At 34.8% G+C, this 20715-nt stretch overlaps 2 protein-coding genes across 3 annotated transcripts in view; both read right to left on the reverse strand.

Moving 5' to 3' along the window:
- The window catches only part of OR6M1 (olfactory receptor family 6 subfamily M member 1), an 85191-nt gene that overhangs the window by 49271 nt on the left and 15205 nt on the right, over window positions 1–20715 (reverse strand). The gene's annotated exons all lie outside the window — the stretch shown is intronic.
- Window positions 8602–9543, reverse strand: OR6M8 (olfactory receptor family 6 subfamily M member 8). Its single transcript, NM_001391494.1, has one exon. The coding sequence runs from the start codon at window positions 9541–9543 to the stop codon at window positions 8602–8604; it is 942 nt and encodes a 313-aa protein (NP_001378423.1).

Here is a 20715-nt window from a genome sequence, read left to right on the forward strand (position 1 = left end):
TGTTCACAATGTATTGAAATAAGCTTTAGACTGCTTTTTCAGAGATTACGTACATAGAAATATGTCTATGTACTTTTTTTTTTTGAGGAAGATTAGCCCTGAGCTAACTGCTGACAATCCTTCTCTTTTTGCTGAGGAAGACTGGCCCTGAGTTAACATCCATGTCCATCTTCCTCTACTTTATATGTGAGATGCCTACTACAGCATGGCTTGCCAAGTGGTGCCATGTCTGCACCCAGGACAGAACCGATGAACCCTGGGCCCCAAAGCAGAATGTGTGCACTTAACAGCTGTGCCACTGGGCTGGCCCCTATGTACATATTTAAAAATCCATTTTATTGAGATACGATTTACACACAATAGACAATTTTAAGTGTATAATTTGTTGAATTTTGACAAGTATATACAGTCATGCAGCCACCAACATCATTACAACAATGGTTCAGAATACGTATGTTATCTTAAAAAGTTTCCTTGTGCCGTTTTGCAGTAAATGCTCTCTCTTCCCACCTCAGCCCCTGACAACCACTGATGTGGTTTTTTTCAGTGCAATTTTGAATTTTCTGGAATTTTATATAAATGCAATCTTATAGCATGTAGTCTTTTGTGTTTGTTTTCTTTCACTTAATCTGACACTTTGAGATTAATCCAAGTGTTTCAGGTATCAGTAGTTTCTTCCTGCGTATCACTGAGGATTATCTATCATACGGATTGCATAGATATATCACAGTATGTTTATCTGTTCACCAGATGTTGGACACCAGAGTTGTTTTCACTTTGGGGCTATTATGAATAAAGCTGTGAACACTTGAGTTCATGTTTTTATGTTAATATTTATTTTCGTTTCTCTTGGATACATTCCTAGGAGTGAAATGACTATGTATTATTATATGTTTGTATAAGAAAGTGTCAAGGTTTCTCCAAAGTCATTGTATCATTTTCATCCATTTGTACTAGCAATGTATGAGAGTCCCATAGTTCCTCTTCCTTGCTAATACTTGGCAAGGTGATGGCAGTCTTTTAAAATTTGAGCCATTCTACTGCATGGATAGTGGAATTGTCTAATTTATTTTCTTTAAATTTTTTTAGCTGTATTGGGGTATAAGTGACAAATAAAATGTATATAGTTGAAGTGCACAGTGTAGTGAATTGACACATACATTTTGTGAAAAGGTTATTAGACTAAGGTTAGTTAACACATCCTTCCCTTCGCATAGTTATTTTGTGTGTGTGTGAGAATGTTTAAGTTCTAGTTTTTTAGCAAATTTCAAGCACACAGTACAATATTATTTACTATAGTCACCAGGCTATACATTAGATACCTAGAGCTTATTCATCTCATAACTGAAGGTTTGTATCCTTTGACAAACACCTCCCCATCTTCTCCATTCCCCAGTCCATGATGAACGCCATTCTACCCTCTATTTCCATAAGTTTGACTTTTTTTTGGATTTCACATATAAGTGAGATCACACAGTATTTTTCTTTTTCTTTCAGGCTAATTTCACTTAGCTAATGTCTTCTAGATTCATCCATGTTCTTTAAATGGTAGGATTTCCTTATTTTTTAAGGCAGAATAATATTCCTTGGTATATATACTACATCTTCTTTATTCATTCATCCATCAATGGACACAGGTTGTTTCCATATCTTGGCTACTATGAATAACAATGCAATGAACATGGGAGTGCAGATATCTCTTTGAGAACCTGATTTTGTTTCTTTTGGATATATACCCAGAAGTGAAACTGATGGATCTCATGCTAGTTCTATTTTTATGTTTTTGAGGAGTCTCCATAGTGTTTTTCATAGTGCCTGAACCAGTTTACATTCTGATTAATAATGGTGAAATTTTCTCTTTTTTTTATATCCTCGCCTGCACTTGTTATCTGTTGTCTTTTTGATAATAGCCATCCTAACAGGTGTGAGGTGATATCTCACTGTGGTTTTGATTTGCATTTCCTTGATGATTAGTGATGTTAAACATCTTTCATGTACTTATTGGCCATTTGTAGTCTTCTTTGTAGAAATGTCTATTCAAGTACTTTGTCCATTTTTCAGTCTGGTTATACTTCCTTTTTTTTTTTTTGCTATTGAGTTGTATAAGTTCCTTATATATTTTGGATATAACCCCTTATCAAATATATGATTTGCAAATATTTTCTCTCATTCCGTAGGTTGCCTTTTTGTTTTGTTGTTTCCTTTGCTGTGCAGACACTTTTTAGTTTGATGTAGTCTCATTTGTTTAATTTTGCTTTTATTGCCTGTGCTTTTGGTGTCATATTCAAAAAATTAGTGCCAAAACCATAGTCAAGGAGCTTTTCCCCTGTTTTCTTCTAGGAATTTTATGGTTTCTAGTTCTACTTTTCACTCTTTAATCCATTTTCAGTTAATTTTTGTGAGTGGTGTAACATTGGAGTCCAGTTTCATTCTTTTGCATGTGGATATCCGGTTTTCCAATTATCATTCATTGAAGAGACAATCCTTTCCATATTGTGTGTTCTTGGCATCCTTGTAAAGGATTAGTTGACTTCATTTGTGTAGGTTTATACCTGGGCTTGAATTCTGTTTCACTGGTCTATGTCTGTCCTTATGCTGGTACTATACTACTTTGATTACTATAGCTTTGTAAGATAGCTTGAAATCAGGAAATGTGATGCCTTCAGCTTTGTTCTTCTTTCTCAGGATTGCTTTGGCTATTTGGGGTTTTTCATGGTTCCATATGAATGTTAGGATTGTTTTTCTATTTTTGTGAAAAATGCCGATTGAATTTTGATAAGGATTGCATCAAATCTGTAGATTGCTTTGGTTAGTATGAACATGTTAACAATACAAATTTTTCTAAGTCATGAACATGGGGTATCTATTATTTGCGTGTTCCTCAATTTTTTAAACCAATATCTTATAGTTTTCAGTGTATGAGTCTTTCACCTCCTTGGTTAAATTTATTCCTAAGTATTTTATTCTTTTTGGCTTTATTGTAAATGAGATTGTTTTGTTTTTTAAATTTCTCTTTCCAATAGTTTGTTGGTAGTGTTTAGAAATACAACTGATTTTTGTATATTGATTTTTTATTATGCAACTTTACTGAGTTAGTTTATTACTTCTCACAGTTTTTTGGTGGAGTCTGTAGGAGTTTTTATATGTAAGATCATGTCATCTGCAAACAAAGACAATTTTACTTCTTCCTTTCTGATTTTGATGCCTTTTATTTCTTCTTCTTGTCTAATTGCTCTGGCTAAGACTTCCAGTATTACATTGAATAGAAATGGCAGAATTGGACACCCTTGTCTTATTCCTGATTGTAGAGGAAAAGTCCTCAGTGTTTCGCCATTGAGCATGACGTTAGCTGTGAGCTTGTCATATATAGCCTGTATTATGCTGAGTTACATTCCTTCTATACTTAATTTATTGAGAGTTTTTATCATGAAAGGATATTGAATGCTTTTAATTGCTTTTTCTGCATCCACTGAGATGATCATATGATTTCTATTCTTCATCAGTTAATGTGGTATATCGCATTTATTGATTTGTGTGTGTTGAGCCATCCTTACATCCCGGGATAAATCCAATTTGTTCATGATGTATGATTCTTTTAATGTGCTGTTGAATTCTATTTGCTAGTATTTTGTTGAGGATTTTTGCATCATTAAGGATATTGGCCCATAATTTTCTTTTCTTGTAGTGTCTAGCATTGGTACCAGGGTAATGCTGGCCTTGTAAAATGATTTGGGAGGATTCTCTCCTCTTCAATTTTTTGGAAGAGTTTGAGAAGTATCAGTATTAATAATTCTTTATATGTTTGGTAGAATTCACCAGTAAAGCCATCAGGTCTTGGGCTTTGCTTTGTTGAGAGGTTTTTGATTACTAATTCAATATCCTCAGTTGTGTTTGGTCTGTTCAGATTTTCTATTTCTTCATGATTAAGTCTTGGCAGGTTGTATGTTTCTAGAAATTTATCCATCTTTTTTAGGTTGTTTTTTGTTTTTAGGTTAGTTTTGTTTTTTGGTGTATAATTGTTCACAGTAGTGTGTTATGATCCTTTGTATTTCTGTAGTATCTGTTGCAATGTCTCCTCTTTAATTTCTGATTTTATTTATTTGAATTTTCTCTATTTTTTTCCTAGTTAGTCTAGATAAAGTTTGTCAATTTTATCTTTTCAAAAAACCAACTCTAGCTTTGTTGATATTTTCTATTGTTTTTCTAGTCTCTATATCATATTTTTATTCTCTGAGTTTTGTTGTCTACTTCCTTTGGCTTCCTTTGGCCTTATTTTGCTCCTCTTTTTCTAGCTCCTTGAGGTGTATAGTCAGGTTATTTATTTAAGATCCTTCTTTTTTCGAAGTGGAGGTATTTATCACTTTCACTTCCCTCATAGAATTGCTTTTGCTGCCTCTTGCAAATTTTGGTATGCTGTGTTTCCAATTTCATTTGTTATGAAGATATTTTTTTATTTTCTTTTTGATTTCATCTTTCCTCCATTGTTGTTCAAGAATGTGTTGTTTAATTTCCACATATTTGAGAATTTTCAAGTTTTTCTCTTGTTACTGATTTCCAGTTTCATCACTTTGTGGTTGGCCTAATATATGCTCTACCCTGGAGACTGTTCTATGTGTGCAAGTCCCATATTCTCTTACTGATTTTCTGTCTAAATGATCTATCCGTTGTTGAAAGTGTGGTATTGAAACCCCCTACTATTATTGTATTGTTGTCTACTTCTCCCTTCAGATCTGTTGGTATTTTCTTAATATATTTAGGTGCTCTGATATTGGACGTGCATATGTTTACAATTGTTATATCCTCTTGATGAATTGGCCCCTTTATCATAATATGATGATCTTCTTTGTCACTTCTTATAGTTTAAAGTTTATTTTGCCTGATATAAGTGTAACTACCCCTGCTCTCTTTTGTTTTGCATTTGCATGGAATATCTTTTTCCCATCCCTTCACTTTGAGTTATGTGTGTCATTAAACCTGAACTGACTCTGTTACAGTCAGCATACGGTTGAGTAAGTTTTTATTTTTCTATTTATTCAGCCACTCTATACCTTTTGATTGGAGACTTTAATCCATGTACATTTAAGGCAACTATTGACCGGTAAGGATTTACTAATGCTATCTTATTAATTGTTTTGGCTGTTTTATAGTTCCCTTGTTCCTTTCTTCCTTTTTTGTTGTCTTTGTGAATCAATGATTTTGCATAGTAATGTTTTGATTCCCTTCTCTTTACTGCTTGGACATCTACTGTAGGTTATTGCTTTGTGGTTGCCACAAGGCTTGCATAAAACATCTTTCAGTTAGAACAACCTATTTTAAGCTGATAACAGTTCAACTTTGCTCACATACAAAAACTCTATTCTTTTACTCTCCCTGTCACATTTTATGTCTCTGATGTCATAGTGTATATTCATTTTTATTGTGTATCTATTAAAAAGTTATTGTAGCTATTATTAGTTGTAATATTTTTAACCTTTATACTCAAGTTAAGTGATTAACAAACCACCATATTTTAGTATTAAAATTTTCTGATTTGACTATATTCTTAACTTTACTAATACATTTTCTACTCTCATATGCTTTCGTGTAACTAATTAGCATCCTTTCATTTCAGCTTGAAGAGCTCCTTTCAATATTTCTTACAAGGCAGATCTAGTGCTGAGAACTCCCCCAGCCTTTATTTGTCTGGGAAAGTCTTTATCTCTTCTTCATTTCTGAAGGACTGTGTTGCTGATTAAAGTGATCTTGGTTGGCAGTTTTTTCATTCAGTACTTTGAATATATCCTCCCACTTTTTATTGGCCTGTAAGGTTTCTACTGGGAAACCTCCTGGTAGCCTTCTGGTATTCCTTGGACATGAGAACTTTTTTTCCTTGCTGCTTTTAAAATTCTCTCTTTGTCTTTGGTTTTAGACAGTTTTATTATAATGTGTCTTGGAGAAAATATTTTGGGGTTGAATCTTTTTGGGGAACTATGAGCGTCATGAAGTTGGATGTCCAAATCTTTTCTCTGATTTGGGCAGTTCTCAGCCATATGTCTTGAAATAAGGTCTCTTCACCTTTCTCCTACTCTCCTCTTCTGGGATTCTAATAATGTGTAGGTTATTTCTTTTAAGGGTATCCTATAATTCACATAGGACTTCTTCACTCTTTTTCATCGTTTTTTATTTGTTCTCTTCTGACTGGATAATTTCAAATGACTTGTCTTTGACTTCACACATTCTTTCTTTTGCTTGATCAATTCTTCTGTTGATGCTCTCCATTGCATTTTCCATTTCATTCATTGTGTTCTTCAGCTCCAGAATTTCTGTTTAGTTCTTTTTTATAATTTCTATTTCTCCGTTAAACTTCTCATTTTGTTTGTGGTGTTTTCCTGTTTTCCTTGAATTGTCTTTTTGTGTTTTCTTGTAGCTCACTGAGATTCCTTAAAACAACTATTTTGAATTTTTTATCTGGCAAATCACAGATCTCCCTTCTTTGTGGACAGTTACTGGAAAATTATTGTGTTCATTTGGTGGTATCAGGTTTTCCTGATTTTTCATGTTCTTTGAAGTCTTGCACTGCAGTTTCAGTATTTGAGGAAGTAGTCAACTCCTCTAGTCTTTACTAATAGCATCAAGAGAGAAATTCCAACTGCCAGCTCTGCTAAGGATTCTGAGGCTTTCTCAGACCTTTTCTATGGACATGTCTACTTCACACTTCTTGTTACCTATTGTTGGGGGTGGGGGTGATAGATTCTTAAGATTGTATGCTTTTTCTCGATCCTGAAAAGTCAGGTTTGGTGCTGGCAGTCTCCTGTTTGCTTTCCCTAAGGAGGTGCTGAATGTTCAAGATTGTGTTTTTTCCAAGTCCCAGCGAGTAGCTTTCTGAGTACGCTTACAAGCCATTTGTAAAGGCTCACACTCACTGCCCTTGGGAGTACACTTAGGGAGCCAGCCATGAGATGTGGGGGTGTATGGGTACACAGATCATTGACGGTGCTGATGGTCCAGTTGGGGAGATCCATAGGTGAAGCATCCCCAGCAGTTCCTGGCCAGGCTTCCTGATGGAGTCCACAAATCAGTTAGTAGAATCCACGTCCCTCCAAGAGCCCTGGCTGCTGTTCTCTCATCCTCTCTGTGCTCCTATCCTGCAGCATACCTCAGTGTTCTGGATGGGGCAAGAAAGAAGTGGGCCTCTTTGGCAGCATCCTGCATAGGTGAAGAAAAGCTTACTTACATAGTCTCAGTTTCTTCCATGGGAGAAATTGCCAGCCGAGAAGGTTCTTCATAACACTAAAGTGTCCTGCCTTAGGGGAAGGGTTATGGGATAAAGTGAAACTGTTCCTCTTATCGTCTTCAATGCATCTGACCTTGGATTTTTCTCTCCAACACTGTGCTGGAACTTCTCTACTGGACTCCCAGACTTCTACAAAGGCACTCTCATCCATGGACCATTATGAAAATTGGTGTTCTTTGGGGGAATATGGTGGAAAACTCCCATGTGCTATTTTATTGGCATATTGCCTGGAATCTCATAATTTTGTTTTAGTTTGCAGTTCTTTAATCATTAATAGTGCTGAGGATCTTTTCATGTATTTATTTTCTTTTTGTACATTATCATTTTTAAACTGTCTGTTCAAATCTTTTGGCCAATTCAAAAAAAATCAGATTGTTTTTATTCTTATTAAGCAGTAAAAGTTTAAAAATATATTTCAGATACAGGTAATTTATCAGATATATATTTTGAAAACATTTTCTCCCAATATGTGGCTTGTCTTATCATTTTCTGGCATTCTTTTATGTGATTCAATCAAAATGTATTATTATTTCATTATATTGATAACATAATCATGATATCTCAATCTGAAGATTAAATAAATCATAAATTCTTTTTAAATATATGACTAAGGGGTGGCTGATTAACATGACTGAAGTACAGGGCCTAGCAAAAATCATAGAAGTCTTCATAATTGCTTGGGCTGGAGCCACTAGAGATATTCTTCAAAAAACTGTTAAATAAGTAATCATTTTTGCTAGCTCCAGAATCAAAACAGGAGGCAAAAAGATTTTTGGGTTGCTTGGTTTTTGGAGAAATCATGCTTTATCCAAGAATATTTTTAGTTTATATTAACAAAATTAGCAGGAAAAAAGCTGAATTTAAGTGGGGCTGTAAATAGTAGCCATTTATATAGTAGCTTAATTTAAAGAGCTGTTTGCTGCCTTTGGCACTGTACAACTCTGGCGATTTGGAGTTACTCCCCACTTTACCATTGAGAAAACTAAAATTTAGAAGGCTAAGTGTAACCTGATAGAAAAGTGATAGAGCCAGGCTTAAAATTCAGATTTTGTGACTTCAGTTCAGTACTTTTCATTAATCTGTGATATTCCATGTGTGAGACAGTCAAATAATAGAGTTCAGCACATGTTATTTTCTCCATGACTGAATTTCCTCCTCTGGACCTTGACTACAATACTTTTCACCTGATGTGGCATGAAGTCTTGTCCTATGTTCCCACATATCTTTGATTTTTGGTCTTCAAGCATGCCTTTCTCCACATTGAGTCCAAATTTTTGAAAATAGCCATTTTTAGCAAACAAAGTTTCAATTTCTTCTGTGCAATGTTTTCAAGTTTTCCTTTGCAATAAGGACATACTTTTGCAGACTGCTTCTCTCAAAACTTCCTTTACCTTTTCATTCCTGAAACTATAAATGAAGGGGTTCAGAAGAGGGGTCACCATTGTGGTGAGGACAGCTGTGACTTTGTCAAAATCCAGGGAATGACTCTGACTGGGCCTCACATACATGAAGATGTTGCTCCCATAGGCAATGGAGACAACAGTGATGTGAGAAGCACAGGTGGAAAAGGCCTTCTGACGTCCTTGGGCTGAAGGGATGCTCAAGATGGTAGAAATGATGTAAGTGTAGGACACAGTGGTGAGCACCAGTGAGCTCAGGAGGACGAGGGAAGATAAGAGAAAGTTTATCATCTCAATAAAATAAGTGTCTATGCAGGCTACATGAAGCAGAGGGGCAATGTCACAGAAGAAGTGACTAATTTCCTTATAACAGAAAGGCAATCTGGATACTATAATAGTCGGGCAGAGAACTGACAGGAAGGCCCCCATCCAGCAGCCCAGAACCAGCAGGAGACAGACCCTGCTGTTCATGATGATGGTGTAGTGGAGGGGGTTACAGATGGCCACGTAGCGGTCAAAGGACATCACTGCCAAGAGGATAAACTCTACTGTCCCCAGGAAAAAAAAGAAGTATGTTTGGGTGATGCAGCCAGCAAAAGATATGATCTTTCTGTCCTCTAGGAGACAGGCTAACAGTTTTGGGGTAACTGAGGTAGTGTATAAAATGTCCAAAAATGACAAATTGCTGAGGAAGAAGTACATGGGGGTTTGGAGGCGATTATCAGCCCATATTAGGGAAATGATGACAATATTTCCTGTTAGAGTAAGCATGTAAGTAAACAAGAGGACCACAAAGAGGGAAATCTGAAGCTTCTGGAGAACAGGGAAGGCAGTCAGGGTAAATTCAGTCACTGTGGTCTGATTTTGCATATCTGTTGCATGCAGTGTTTGGTGGGCAGCACGTGTCTGAAAAAATAGAGACGAAAATCAGCCTATACGTTTTTGACTGTCAATATCAGTGATAAGAAGAAGTAGAAAAGCTTTGAATGAAGAGTCAAGAGTGATTTGTTTTCATCCTGTCTCTGACCCTAATAAATGTAGGACCTTGCATAAATTACATGACTTCATCTAATCTCAGTATTCTCAGACTGTATTTAAAATTTTCGGTTGACTGAAATTATCTTCATGGCTCCATGGAACTGTAATCTTTGTGATTTTATTCTCTTTTACCCCATGCTCCTTTCTTTCTCTCTTTCACTCTTCCTGATGTATTATTTTCTCAGCTAAGTTTTGTGCCTAAGAAGAGAGACACACTTAACTGAGAATCCAATCAATCAGTTTGGAAAATGGAGAAACGGAATGGTAGTGAAAGTTGAGTTATTTTCTCAAAATTATTTCAATATTCGAGTATCGTCTAAATGACGGAGCAAAAACTATGAAAACTGGACACTCACATGACTGGGAACCTGTATTTGTCTCTACTCACTTTTGTTGTTGGTATTATGTATTGAGTATCAATGAATATCTAGTTGGACCCAAGTCATTTTGAGGTAATTATAATTGATCTCTGTATAATTAGCACGATTTTTTGGGTTTATTTTCTATAATGACATAACTTTTTTGTTATCTACACTGTTATATAACAAGTAGGTAGATGATGTATGGTTGATAATTTGCATAAACTATTATATATTTTGAAAAAAGTTTTTGAGAAAATGATTGGTGTGTTTCTTTTTTGTTCCTTGCAATGTGTGCATATGGCAGCATCTAGAAGAATAACAATTTCCCCTCCCATTCTCCAACTGATTCTTATAGGTTCTCTCAACTAGATCTCTTACACTTTATATTCTTTTCAGCCATTTGAAGATCCGGTTATTAATAGTAGCGCAAAAAAGTGGATGCAGATAAATGGTTTTTGAAATATTGAGCTTAATCTTTGAAAACTGCTCAACTTTGCTGGACCTCTTATTGCATGTCTATAAAATTCAGTTGAAGCCTAGTCTTTTGGTCTATTATTTGTGGCTAATCCTTTAGTTTCAAATTTAAACAACCAATCTATGAACCTGAGCTACATTGTTTCTAGGCCAGGAGCCCATCCAATTTCTTTTTAAGAAAATCATTTTCTCCAGGCTCTCTATCTGGAATAAGTAACTTCTAGCAGCTATTTTTTGCCTTAACTACTTTTTTTTTCTGAGCGGATTTACATCTGAAAAGTTGACTGTGACTTTTTCCTGCAGTTCCCTCTTTATTTTCATTCAACACTCATTTATCCCACAAATCAACTTATCCTTATTGTTTTAATATTAAGGGTTTGTCCTCAGCTTCTCTGTTCTATTTAGGGAAATATTGGTTTCTTAGAATTATTTGATGTTTCTAGGTTGTTGTGAGTAAGCTCCTTTACAAATGCATAGTGGTTTTTGCCCATCTAAGAGTAATTTTCAAAGATAATTGGAGCTGAATAACTTGACTTGCTTTTGAATTTAGTAGATGAGTTCTTTTTACTTTCTCTTAGATTCCTGCCCCAAGTTTCTACATCTATAAAAGAATATTGATCATCTACATATTCCTCTCCAATCTAAGTATTTCTTTTGTTTCCCATGAGGGCAGGTACCATATCTATTTAATCTCTCATTCTTTGGGTACAAAAGTTGCTATTTTAATTATTAAATAAATAAATCAAAATATATGGAGCTCCTCCCTTAAGCATGGGATTCCAGCTGCCCAAGATTAAGTAATGGTAAGCTCTGTAGTTTGCATTTTAATATGATTTTTATCATTTTATGCATTTAATGCATTTTACGGATTTTTATCATAACCTGTACCTTCCTCATGTGTGTTACCTTTTTTCTAGTTGTTAGTTTGGGATATATGTTGTTCTGGATAACTGATTGCTGCAATATTAATGCTGGGCATGAGGAAAGAACCCAAACACCAATGTGTCTAATAAATCAGATCTTTCAGGGTTTAGAGGTGGGGAGGGTCACAAGAAGGGGGAAAGTCTAGGATAAAAACCCGCAGTTTACAATAGCAAGGTGCATCATTCCTTTTCTTCTAGGATTCTTTTGAACTGTTACATGTCAGTATGTTTAATCTTCTTTTAAGTTATCAAAGGACTCCAAAGGGTCTCATCTATTGAAATAGAGTCTTGATACCAGTAGGAATTCTTTCCACCATAAATATTCTAATATTCACTCCTCCTACCACTGCTTCTGCAGCCAGATAATAAACTTCCAAAATGATTACTACTGCACAAAAAGGCATAACCACATCTGGGTAGATAAATATTAATATTACTAAAGTATAATATAAAAGTAGAATAGATCACACTCTGTAGAAAAGTAGAAGTGCTTTAAAATTCCCTTTCATTTCTCCCTTTCCACCTTCATCACTGACAACACTGGAGATTGATAGGTATCTTAAGGCAGAATAATGTGGATTCTCACGCAGCTGCCTATCATCTATTCCATTGTTCCTTCCATTTATGTAGTTAATTGTTTCACAATCTGCATAACATCCTCCATTTTCTTTCTTGCCTACACAGTGTTTAATGGCCCTGATAGAAGCTTGATTCCCCTCTAGTGTTGTAAAATTAGACAATTTGGGATCTTCAAAAGCATTATGCCATTTTTAAAGAACAGAAATCCGGGAGAGGTAAAGACAAATAGATTGCTGTTTGCCATGGTTGTCATAGGGTTACACAGCTATAGAAAAAATGGCATTGAAAACTTTCTATTCTGCTGTGTTTGGGTCAAATACGCTTCTCTAGAAAGAACAAAAGATGTAGCATTTCTCCCCTCTGGGCAGTCTCTTAACTTCATGATAGTGAAAAAAACCCTGGCGTTGTGTTAGCCTTTTCTAGATGATCCCTGGGCTCTCAAGACTGGTCATGTCTAGGAGTAAATGCTCTGGACCGTGACAATCTGTATATAATAATTTAATTGTACCCTTGCCAAATTAAGGCTTTTATTTTTTGGGTGTATTTTTATTCCTTACAATTTCAGTGTATCATCAAAAAATTGTATAAAATTGCATGTTTGCACATTTCAAGATTCCAGATTTAGTCAGGAAAGTGTGGAATAATGGAAAAAGTGTAGCAGGTTTTGGAATCAGAGAACCTGTGTTCTATTTCTTGTTTGGCCACGTGTACCTTCAAGATCTTTAATAGGACTCTTAAGCATCTGAATCTTATCTTTTTCATCTCTAAAATGAGGATAGTTATAATGCCAGACTCAAGGTTCCATGATAGGCACTACGACGGTGATGTATACTTACCTGTTGTGCAAAAAATGTTTGTTAAGAACATAAAGTTGGGGAAGGATGAACAGAAAAGGACTAATATGAGTGGGAGGGTGAGGGTTAGTGATAATTTGAGATCTTTGCTGCTATCAGTAAAATGTGAAAAAGTTAAATTGTAATTGAAGAACATTAAAAACGTTCACATACATACTTATGGTAAAGCTATTACACATCTTCAGTCAATAAAACTTGTGCAGAACAGTAATTACATTCTAACTTATAAAATATACATGTAAACAAATCTAGCAAGACATACTGTTAACACATATATATGGATAATCACATAATAAAGTGTACTTACATCATACAGATTGTGGAGCAGTTGGTATTTTCTTCATTCAAAGATGAGAACCTCTAACACTGGTTTTTTTTTTTTCCCTACTGCATTTCATCCATTATTCTTTAAATTTCTTTATTGCTTCAATTTTGAATTCTGCATAAGTCTCTCTCAGTCTTAGTCGGAGACTCTTCCCATAGGATAGCTAACTCTTTTGTCAAACTCACACCGAATGATTATTCAATTTTTGCTTAAGTACTCTTTCCTCCTTTGAATGCACAACTGTCTTTTTGTAACCTCTGATTACTTTTCCCAGTTCCTTTTCTTATTCCCACAGCAAAAGTCTAAGTCTTGACTTAAACTAAACAAGTCCAAGTGTTATATTATTGTTTAATCTTTTTACACACCAGTGCATCTCAATCTCAGAATATTCCTCTGAGTTTTAAGTCATATGTATTCTGGATCACATATTTGCCAAGTAGCGCAGAATGGTTAGGTTTGGTGAAGAATCAGGAAGTCAAACACAGCTGAATTGAGAGCAGGTCCTTTGACTTCTGTTCTCCATCTTGGCAAAAGTGACTGAAAGCTTCCCAAAACTCAGATTTTTTTCAGTTGTAGGGATGAAATTTCCTATCTATTCAGTGAATTTCTATTTCTTCTTGGGATCTATCTAGAAACCTGGAATTATTCAAAACTATATAATGTCAGATTAGAAGAGAACTTGAAGGGCATATGAGCTAGGCTGGTCCTAAAATATTCTGCAATGTCTCTACCAAGTTACTGTCCACTGATGTTGAACTCACAATTTCTTGAGGCATCTCATTCTTCTTGAATAGCCCTGATTGTTAGCGAAATTTATATTTGCATTCTCTGAAATCTCTCTCGACACTTGCATCTTATTGGTAAGTCACTCCTGTTCATTCGTCAGGCATATTATGACTTGATTTGAGATATATCCAACTTATTCACTTTCTACAGGCATATTATGACTTGATTTGAGATATATCCAACTTATTCACTTTCTACAGAAAATAATGTTATCTGTATTAAAGTGATTACCATTGGACGAGCTGTGACATTTAATGATTTTTTTGTTCACCTTTAGAGATTTGGTTTGGAATGGCTCTTGGGACCATGGCATGAAAAAAGGTTAATTATTATTATTGCAATCACAGAATGTCAGAATTGAAATAACTAGTCACAGTTACAAAGTTAAGGTCTCCTGGGAGATTCTTTTGGGTATTTATCTTATTTAGTTAAAGAAAAACTTAGAGAACTTTAAAGCCTCGGGGAACTCGAAAGTTGGAAAAAGTAAAAAATATTTTTTCTGAAATGTTCACAATGTATTGAAATAAGCTTTAGACTGCTTTTTCAGAGATTATTTACATAGAAATACGTCTATGTACATATTTTAAAATCTATTTTATTGAGATATGATTTATACACAATAGGCAATTTTAAGTGCATAATTTGTTGAGTTTTGACAAGTGTATGCAGTCATGCAGCCATCACCATCATTACAACAATGGTTCAGAATACATGCGTTATCTTAAAAAGTTTCCCTGTGCCCTTTTACAGTTAATGCTCTCTCCTCCCCACCTCAGCCAGACAGCCACGGATGTGTTTTCTTTCAGTGCCATTTTGAATTTTCTGGAATTTTATATAAATGCAATCTTATAGCATGTAGTCTTTTGTGTTTGTTTTCTTTCACTTAATCTGACACCTTGAGATTAATCCAAGTGTTTCAGCTATCAGTAGTTTCTTCCTGCGTATCACTGAGGATTATCTATCATACGGATTGCATAGATATATCACAGTATGTTTATCTATTCATCAGATGTTGGACACCAGAGTTGTTTTCAATTTGGGGCTATTATGAATAAAGATTCTATGAACATTTGAGTTCTTGTGTGACTATTTGTTTTCATTTCTCTTGGTTACATTCCTAAGAGTGGAATGACTGTTTTAAGTACATGTTTAACTATATAAGAAATTGTCAAGGTGTTCTCCAAAGTCGTTGTATCACTGTCATTTGTACTAGCAAGTTACAAGAATCCTATAGTTCCACATCCTTGCCAACACTTGGTGATGGTAGCCTTTTTAAGATTTAGCCATTCTACTGCATGTATAGTGGAATCATCTAATTTATTTTATTCAATTTTTTTTGCTTTAGTGAGGTATAATTGGCAAATTCACTTGTAAATGGTTAACATATACAGTGATGATTTGACACATAAGAAGCCCCCTGTTATTATTGTACTGTTGTCTCTTTCTCCCTTCAGATCTGCAAGTATTTGCTTACATTTCTAACTTCAGATCTGCAAGTATTTGCTTAATATGTTTTGGTGTTCTGATAGTGGGTGTGTATATATTTATAATATTATGTCCTCTTGATGAATTGACCCCTTTATCATTATGAAGTGACCTTCTTTGTCGCTTGTTATAGTTTAGTTTATAAATCTATTTTTCCTGATATAAATGTAGCTACCCTTGCTCTCTTTTGGTTTCCATTAGCATGTGTATCTTTTTCCATCCTTTCCCTTTGAGCTACCTGTGTCATTAAACCTGAAGTGAGTATCTTATAGTCAACATATAGTTGAGTCTTGTGTTTTAACCCATTTAGCCACTCTATACCTTTTTATTTGAGAGTTTAATTCTTTTACTTTTAAGTTAATTATTGATTACTTTAAGTAAGGTAAGAACTTACTTATGCTATCTTATTGTTTTTGGCTGTTTTGTAGTTCCTGTGTTTCTTTCTTTCTCTCTTGCTGTCTTAATTTGTGAACTGATGATTTTACATAGTGTTATGCTTTGATTCCCTGCTCTTCACCTTTTGGATATCTGCTATAAGTTTTTGCTTTGTGGTTATCATGAAGCTTACATAAAACATCTTTTAGGCAAAACAGTCTATTTTAAGGTGATAGCTTAACTTTGATCACATACAAAAACTCTCCTCTTTTTCTCCCCTCCTCATATTTTATGTTTTTGATGTCACAATGTATACCTTTTTTGTCATATGTTAATGTATATCCATTAGCAAATTATTATAGCTGCAGCTATTTTAATGCATTTTTCCTTTAACCTTTATACTATAGTTAAGTGATTATCGAAATACCATATTTTAGTAATTGAGTATTCTGAATCTGATTGTAGTCTTACCTTTACCAATATGTTTTGTATTTTCATGTTCTTAATGGCATCCTTTTATTTCAGCTTTCAGAACTCCTTTCAGCATTTCTTGTGAGACAGGCCTAGTGGTGGAGACCCTCCCAGTTTTTGTTTGTCTAGGAAAGTCTTTATCTCTCCCTTATTTCTGAAGAACAGCTTTGCAGGATAAAGTAATTTTGGTTGGCAGTTTTTTTCTTTTAGTACTTTGAATATATCACCCCACTCTCTCCTGGCCTGCAAGATTTTTGTTGAGAAATCTGATAGCATTATGGTTTCCCTATTGCATGAGAATCTTTTTTCCCCTGCTGCTTCTAAAATTCTTTCTTTGTCTTTCATTTTAGACAGTCATATAGTCATGCTCTGCATAACGATATTTTGGTCAATAACAGAACACATATACGATGGTGGTTGCCTAAACTTAGTATCATATAGCCTAGCTGTGTGGTAGACTATACCACATAGGTTTGTAAGTACACTCTATGATGTTGGCACAATGGTGAAATTGCCTAATGACACATTTCTCAGAACACGTCTTCTTCATTTAGTGACACATGACTGTATTATAATGTGTCTTGGAGAAGATCTTTTGGAGTCGAATCTTTTTGGGAAACTATGACCTCTGTGAACTTGGATGTCCAAATCTCTCCTTTGATTTGAGGAGTTCTCAGCCATATTTCTTAAAATAATCTGTCTGTATCTTTCTCCCACTCCTCTTCTCTGGGACTTTAATAATGTGTAGATTATTTCTTTTAATGGAATTCCATAATTCACATAGGCTTTCTTTTCTCTTTTTCATTGTTTTTCCCTCTGACTGGATAATTCAGGTGACCTCTTCGACTTCACAGATTATTTTGTCTCGTTTATCAAGTTTGCTGTTGATGCTCTCCATTGCATTTTTTCATTCCATTCATTGTGTTCTTCAGCTCCAGAATTTCTGTTTAGTTCTTTTTTTGTAATTTCTATTTCTCTGTTAAACTTCTCATTTTGTTTGTGTTGTTTTCCTGAATTGTCTTCTTGTGTTTTCTTGTAGCTCACTGAGGTTCCTTAAAACAGCTATTTTGAATTCTTACCTGGCAAACCACAGATCTTGCTTTCTTTGGAGAGAGTTACTGGAAAATTATTGTGTTCATTTGGTGGTATCATGTTTTCCTGATTTCTCATGTTTCTTGAAGTCTTGCACTGCTGTTTTAGCTTTTCAGGAAGTAGTCACCTCCTCCCATCAGTACTTACCGGCTTCAGAAGAGAAGTACCTTCTGTCAGCTCTACTAAGGAATCTGAGGCTTTCTCAGACCTTTTCTCTTTTTAATATGTTTTACTAGATGTTTTAGATTGTCATTTGGTTTTGTTGATCCTATTTGTTATTTCTGCTCTACCATTAATTCCTTTACCCTACAAAATTTTTATTTTAATAATGTTTTGTTTTGGATGCTTAGCTTAATTTTATCTTTCTTTTCTTGTTAATAAATGTACCTGAATTTAATTCTACATAAAACTTTAGCTGAAATCCTCAAGTTCTCTTCTGTTGTCTTTTAGTTCTAAATATTTATAATGTCCTTTATGAATTCCTCTTTAACTCATGAGTTTTGGGAAATCCTACACACATTTTCAAACAAATGGGTTTCAAAAGCTACTTGTTTAATTGGTGGTCTCTAACTTAGTTGCTTTTTTCTAAGAAGAAGGTTTAATTATTTTTTTGAATTTATTTATTTCTTTGTGATATATCATATGCTAATTTTTGTAAATGTTCCAAACGAACTTGAATTGGATATATTTTCTAGATTTCTAGATTGTTGGATAATGAGTTCTATATAAATCTATATTATGTATATAAAGCTGCATTGTATTGCTCTTGTTAATTTTACTGTTCCAAATTTCTTGTCTGCTAGATCTATCGGCCCAGATAGAACTGTGGTAAAACCAAATATTATAGTTATCTTCTGTGGAAGTTTAGTCCAAAGTACCTAGTATACTATCTATGGAAGTGAAAATCCTTCCTTGGTTTTTCATACTAAAAGTAGAGCTCTTTTCTCTTGGCTACCAACCACTAGTTAATGTAATACGATGAGCTTATTTCCAGGCTTTTTATGTCTTTCTCAGATTGTAGTGTAGCCAACCACCACTTTGAGTCTGAGAGAGATTCAGATGTAGTCAGGTGTATATGTTATACTATTCTATCATCAAAATATATTCCAAATTCTACCATCTCCCTCCTCCTTCATTGCAACAAGTCTAGTCCAACTCATGGCCATCCCTAGTTTGGACTTCTGTTTTGCCTCTTATTAGCTCTCTCAGCTTTTCTATTCTCTTCTTCGTATGCCCTATTCTCCACATGCAGCCATTAGAATGTTCTTCTACATATATAAATGAGATTAAAATCCTCCCATGATTCCACATGACATTTAGAATGAAATCTAAACTCCTTACTCAATTTTATAAATCACTACATGCTGACCTCTCTGGTCTTATTTTGTGTCACTGTCAAGCTCTCTTATCTATTATTCTCAGTCACATTGCTTACTTTTTCCTCCTTGAACATACCAAACTCATGTCATTATAAGGACTTCAGCTATAGCTATTGCCTCATTTGGAATGTCTTGGATGGCTGTTTCTCTTGAGCTTCCCGTGGCTGACCTCTTATCATTAAATCTCAACATAAATGTTACCATCTCAGAGATGCTTTCTCTAACCATCTACTCTAAAGCAACCATCGCTCACTTTCAATCACTTGACTCTAGTTCAAGTCTCTGTGTAGCACTAATTACTACTTGATGTTTTCTAATGTGTTTATTTAAGTCATCCCTCTCATCACTAGAACATAAGCCCGTTGAGAACAGAGACTCTTTCTTGTATTCGTTGCTGAACCCCAATGCCTGGAGAGTGCCTGGAATGTTTAATTATTAAATAAACATTTATTAAGAGATAATTAAATACATATTTATTAAATGTAGTTAATTGATGCTCAGAACTAATGATACAGCAATAACTTAGCAGAAATATTTGCCTTCGTGGAGTTCATGGGTGGAAGATGAGAAAAATCAAGGCCTACTGTGGGACTGATAGACTGAGGCCAGCAATACTGTGGAAACAGCAAGGAAAGCTTTACTCTTCCTCGTGTGTATGTGTTTGGGTGGGGGGAGTGTTAGACAAGAATGCCATCACAGAGAACACAATGACTCTTAAACGATAAGGAATATGTTTTTAATGAGTTTAGTGGCAATAGTGTTGGGGGAAGCATTTATGTCAAAATAAGTAGAATTTTATAAGATAAAAGACTTTGAAGGGCATGGAGCATCCTGGGATCTTGAAGTTATTTGGTGAGGCAGGCACTTCGGAAGAAGAACAGTTGGTGAGGTTGACACAAGTGAAGGACAGATATGATGGTCTTATATGACATATTGTGAAAGGTCATTAGGAACTATTGAGAGATGCTATTTGATCATATTTGTATTTTAGAAAGTTACTCTTGCTAACATATGGATGTTTAATAAGGTGGAGATAAGGCTAGACTTAGGCCATTCCAACAATCCTATAAAGCGTAATAAAAACCCTAACTTCTGAAATGGTAAGGATGAAGAGGAGAAAACAGACTCAAAGAATAGGAAGCAGAATAAAGGATCCGACCAATCATTTTGGGCCTGAGGAAGGTGTCTGATTTACACCAGTTTCTATCTGGATGACCAGATAGCTTTTGGTGGCTTTTAAAATTATTTAGAAGTTCTTGGTTAAAGACACAGAGTATCATATAGCTACTTTGCACATAACACTAAAGTATATCAGGTTGTGCTTCATAAATAATCGCAGATAATACATTTTTTCAAAAGTTTACAGAATTGTCACTTGAGCTGGGACCTTATATATCATGATGATTATCCTTTGGTGGTGGGTTAGTTTATGGCTTTTATATTACTTTCAATTCTACCCTGAAGCTATGATTTATTTATATCGGATATGGGATCTAGAGTCCCAGATTAATTACTGTATTCTTTAGTTACTATGACCACTTAAGAACTTCACAGCTAACTTGCTACAGGTGGAGATATTCTGAAAATAATAAACGTTGCAATCAGTTCACTCTGGCTCAATACATTTCCCTCAAGATTAATTTTCAAACTTGAACTCAAGGAAAAAGGAATTCCTTAGGGCATTTAACTATAAGAATAAAGTAAAAATTAATTAAGTTTTTTTAAAAAATGTAAGTTTTAGATATCTATTCTTACTCCTAAAATGGACATCAAATTTAAGGGGTTGAACTATGAGAGTTTAAAACAGATTGAATAAAATAATTTCCTATTTATATACCAAATAAGAGATTCACTTCTTAGATAGATACCTGTGTATCAGCATAGAAATGAATTTAACCT

This window comes from Equus caballus, chromosome 7 (genome assembly GCF_041296265.1).
Source record: "Equus caballus isolate H_3958 breed thoroughbred chromosome 7, TB-T2T, whole genome shotgun sequence".
In the NCBI taxonomy this organism is placed as follows: Eukaryota; Metazoa; Chordata; class Mammalia; order Perissodactyla; family Equidae; genus Equus; species Equus caballus.

What these genes read in the sequence shown, in the direction of transcription:
- OR6M8 (NM_001391494.1), bottom strand. Translation starts at nt 9,543, where the DNA reads ATGCAAAATCAGACCACAGTGACTGAATTTACCCTGACTGCCTTCCCT.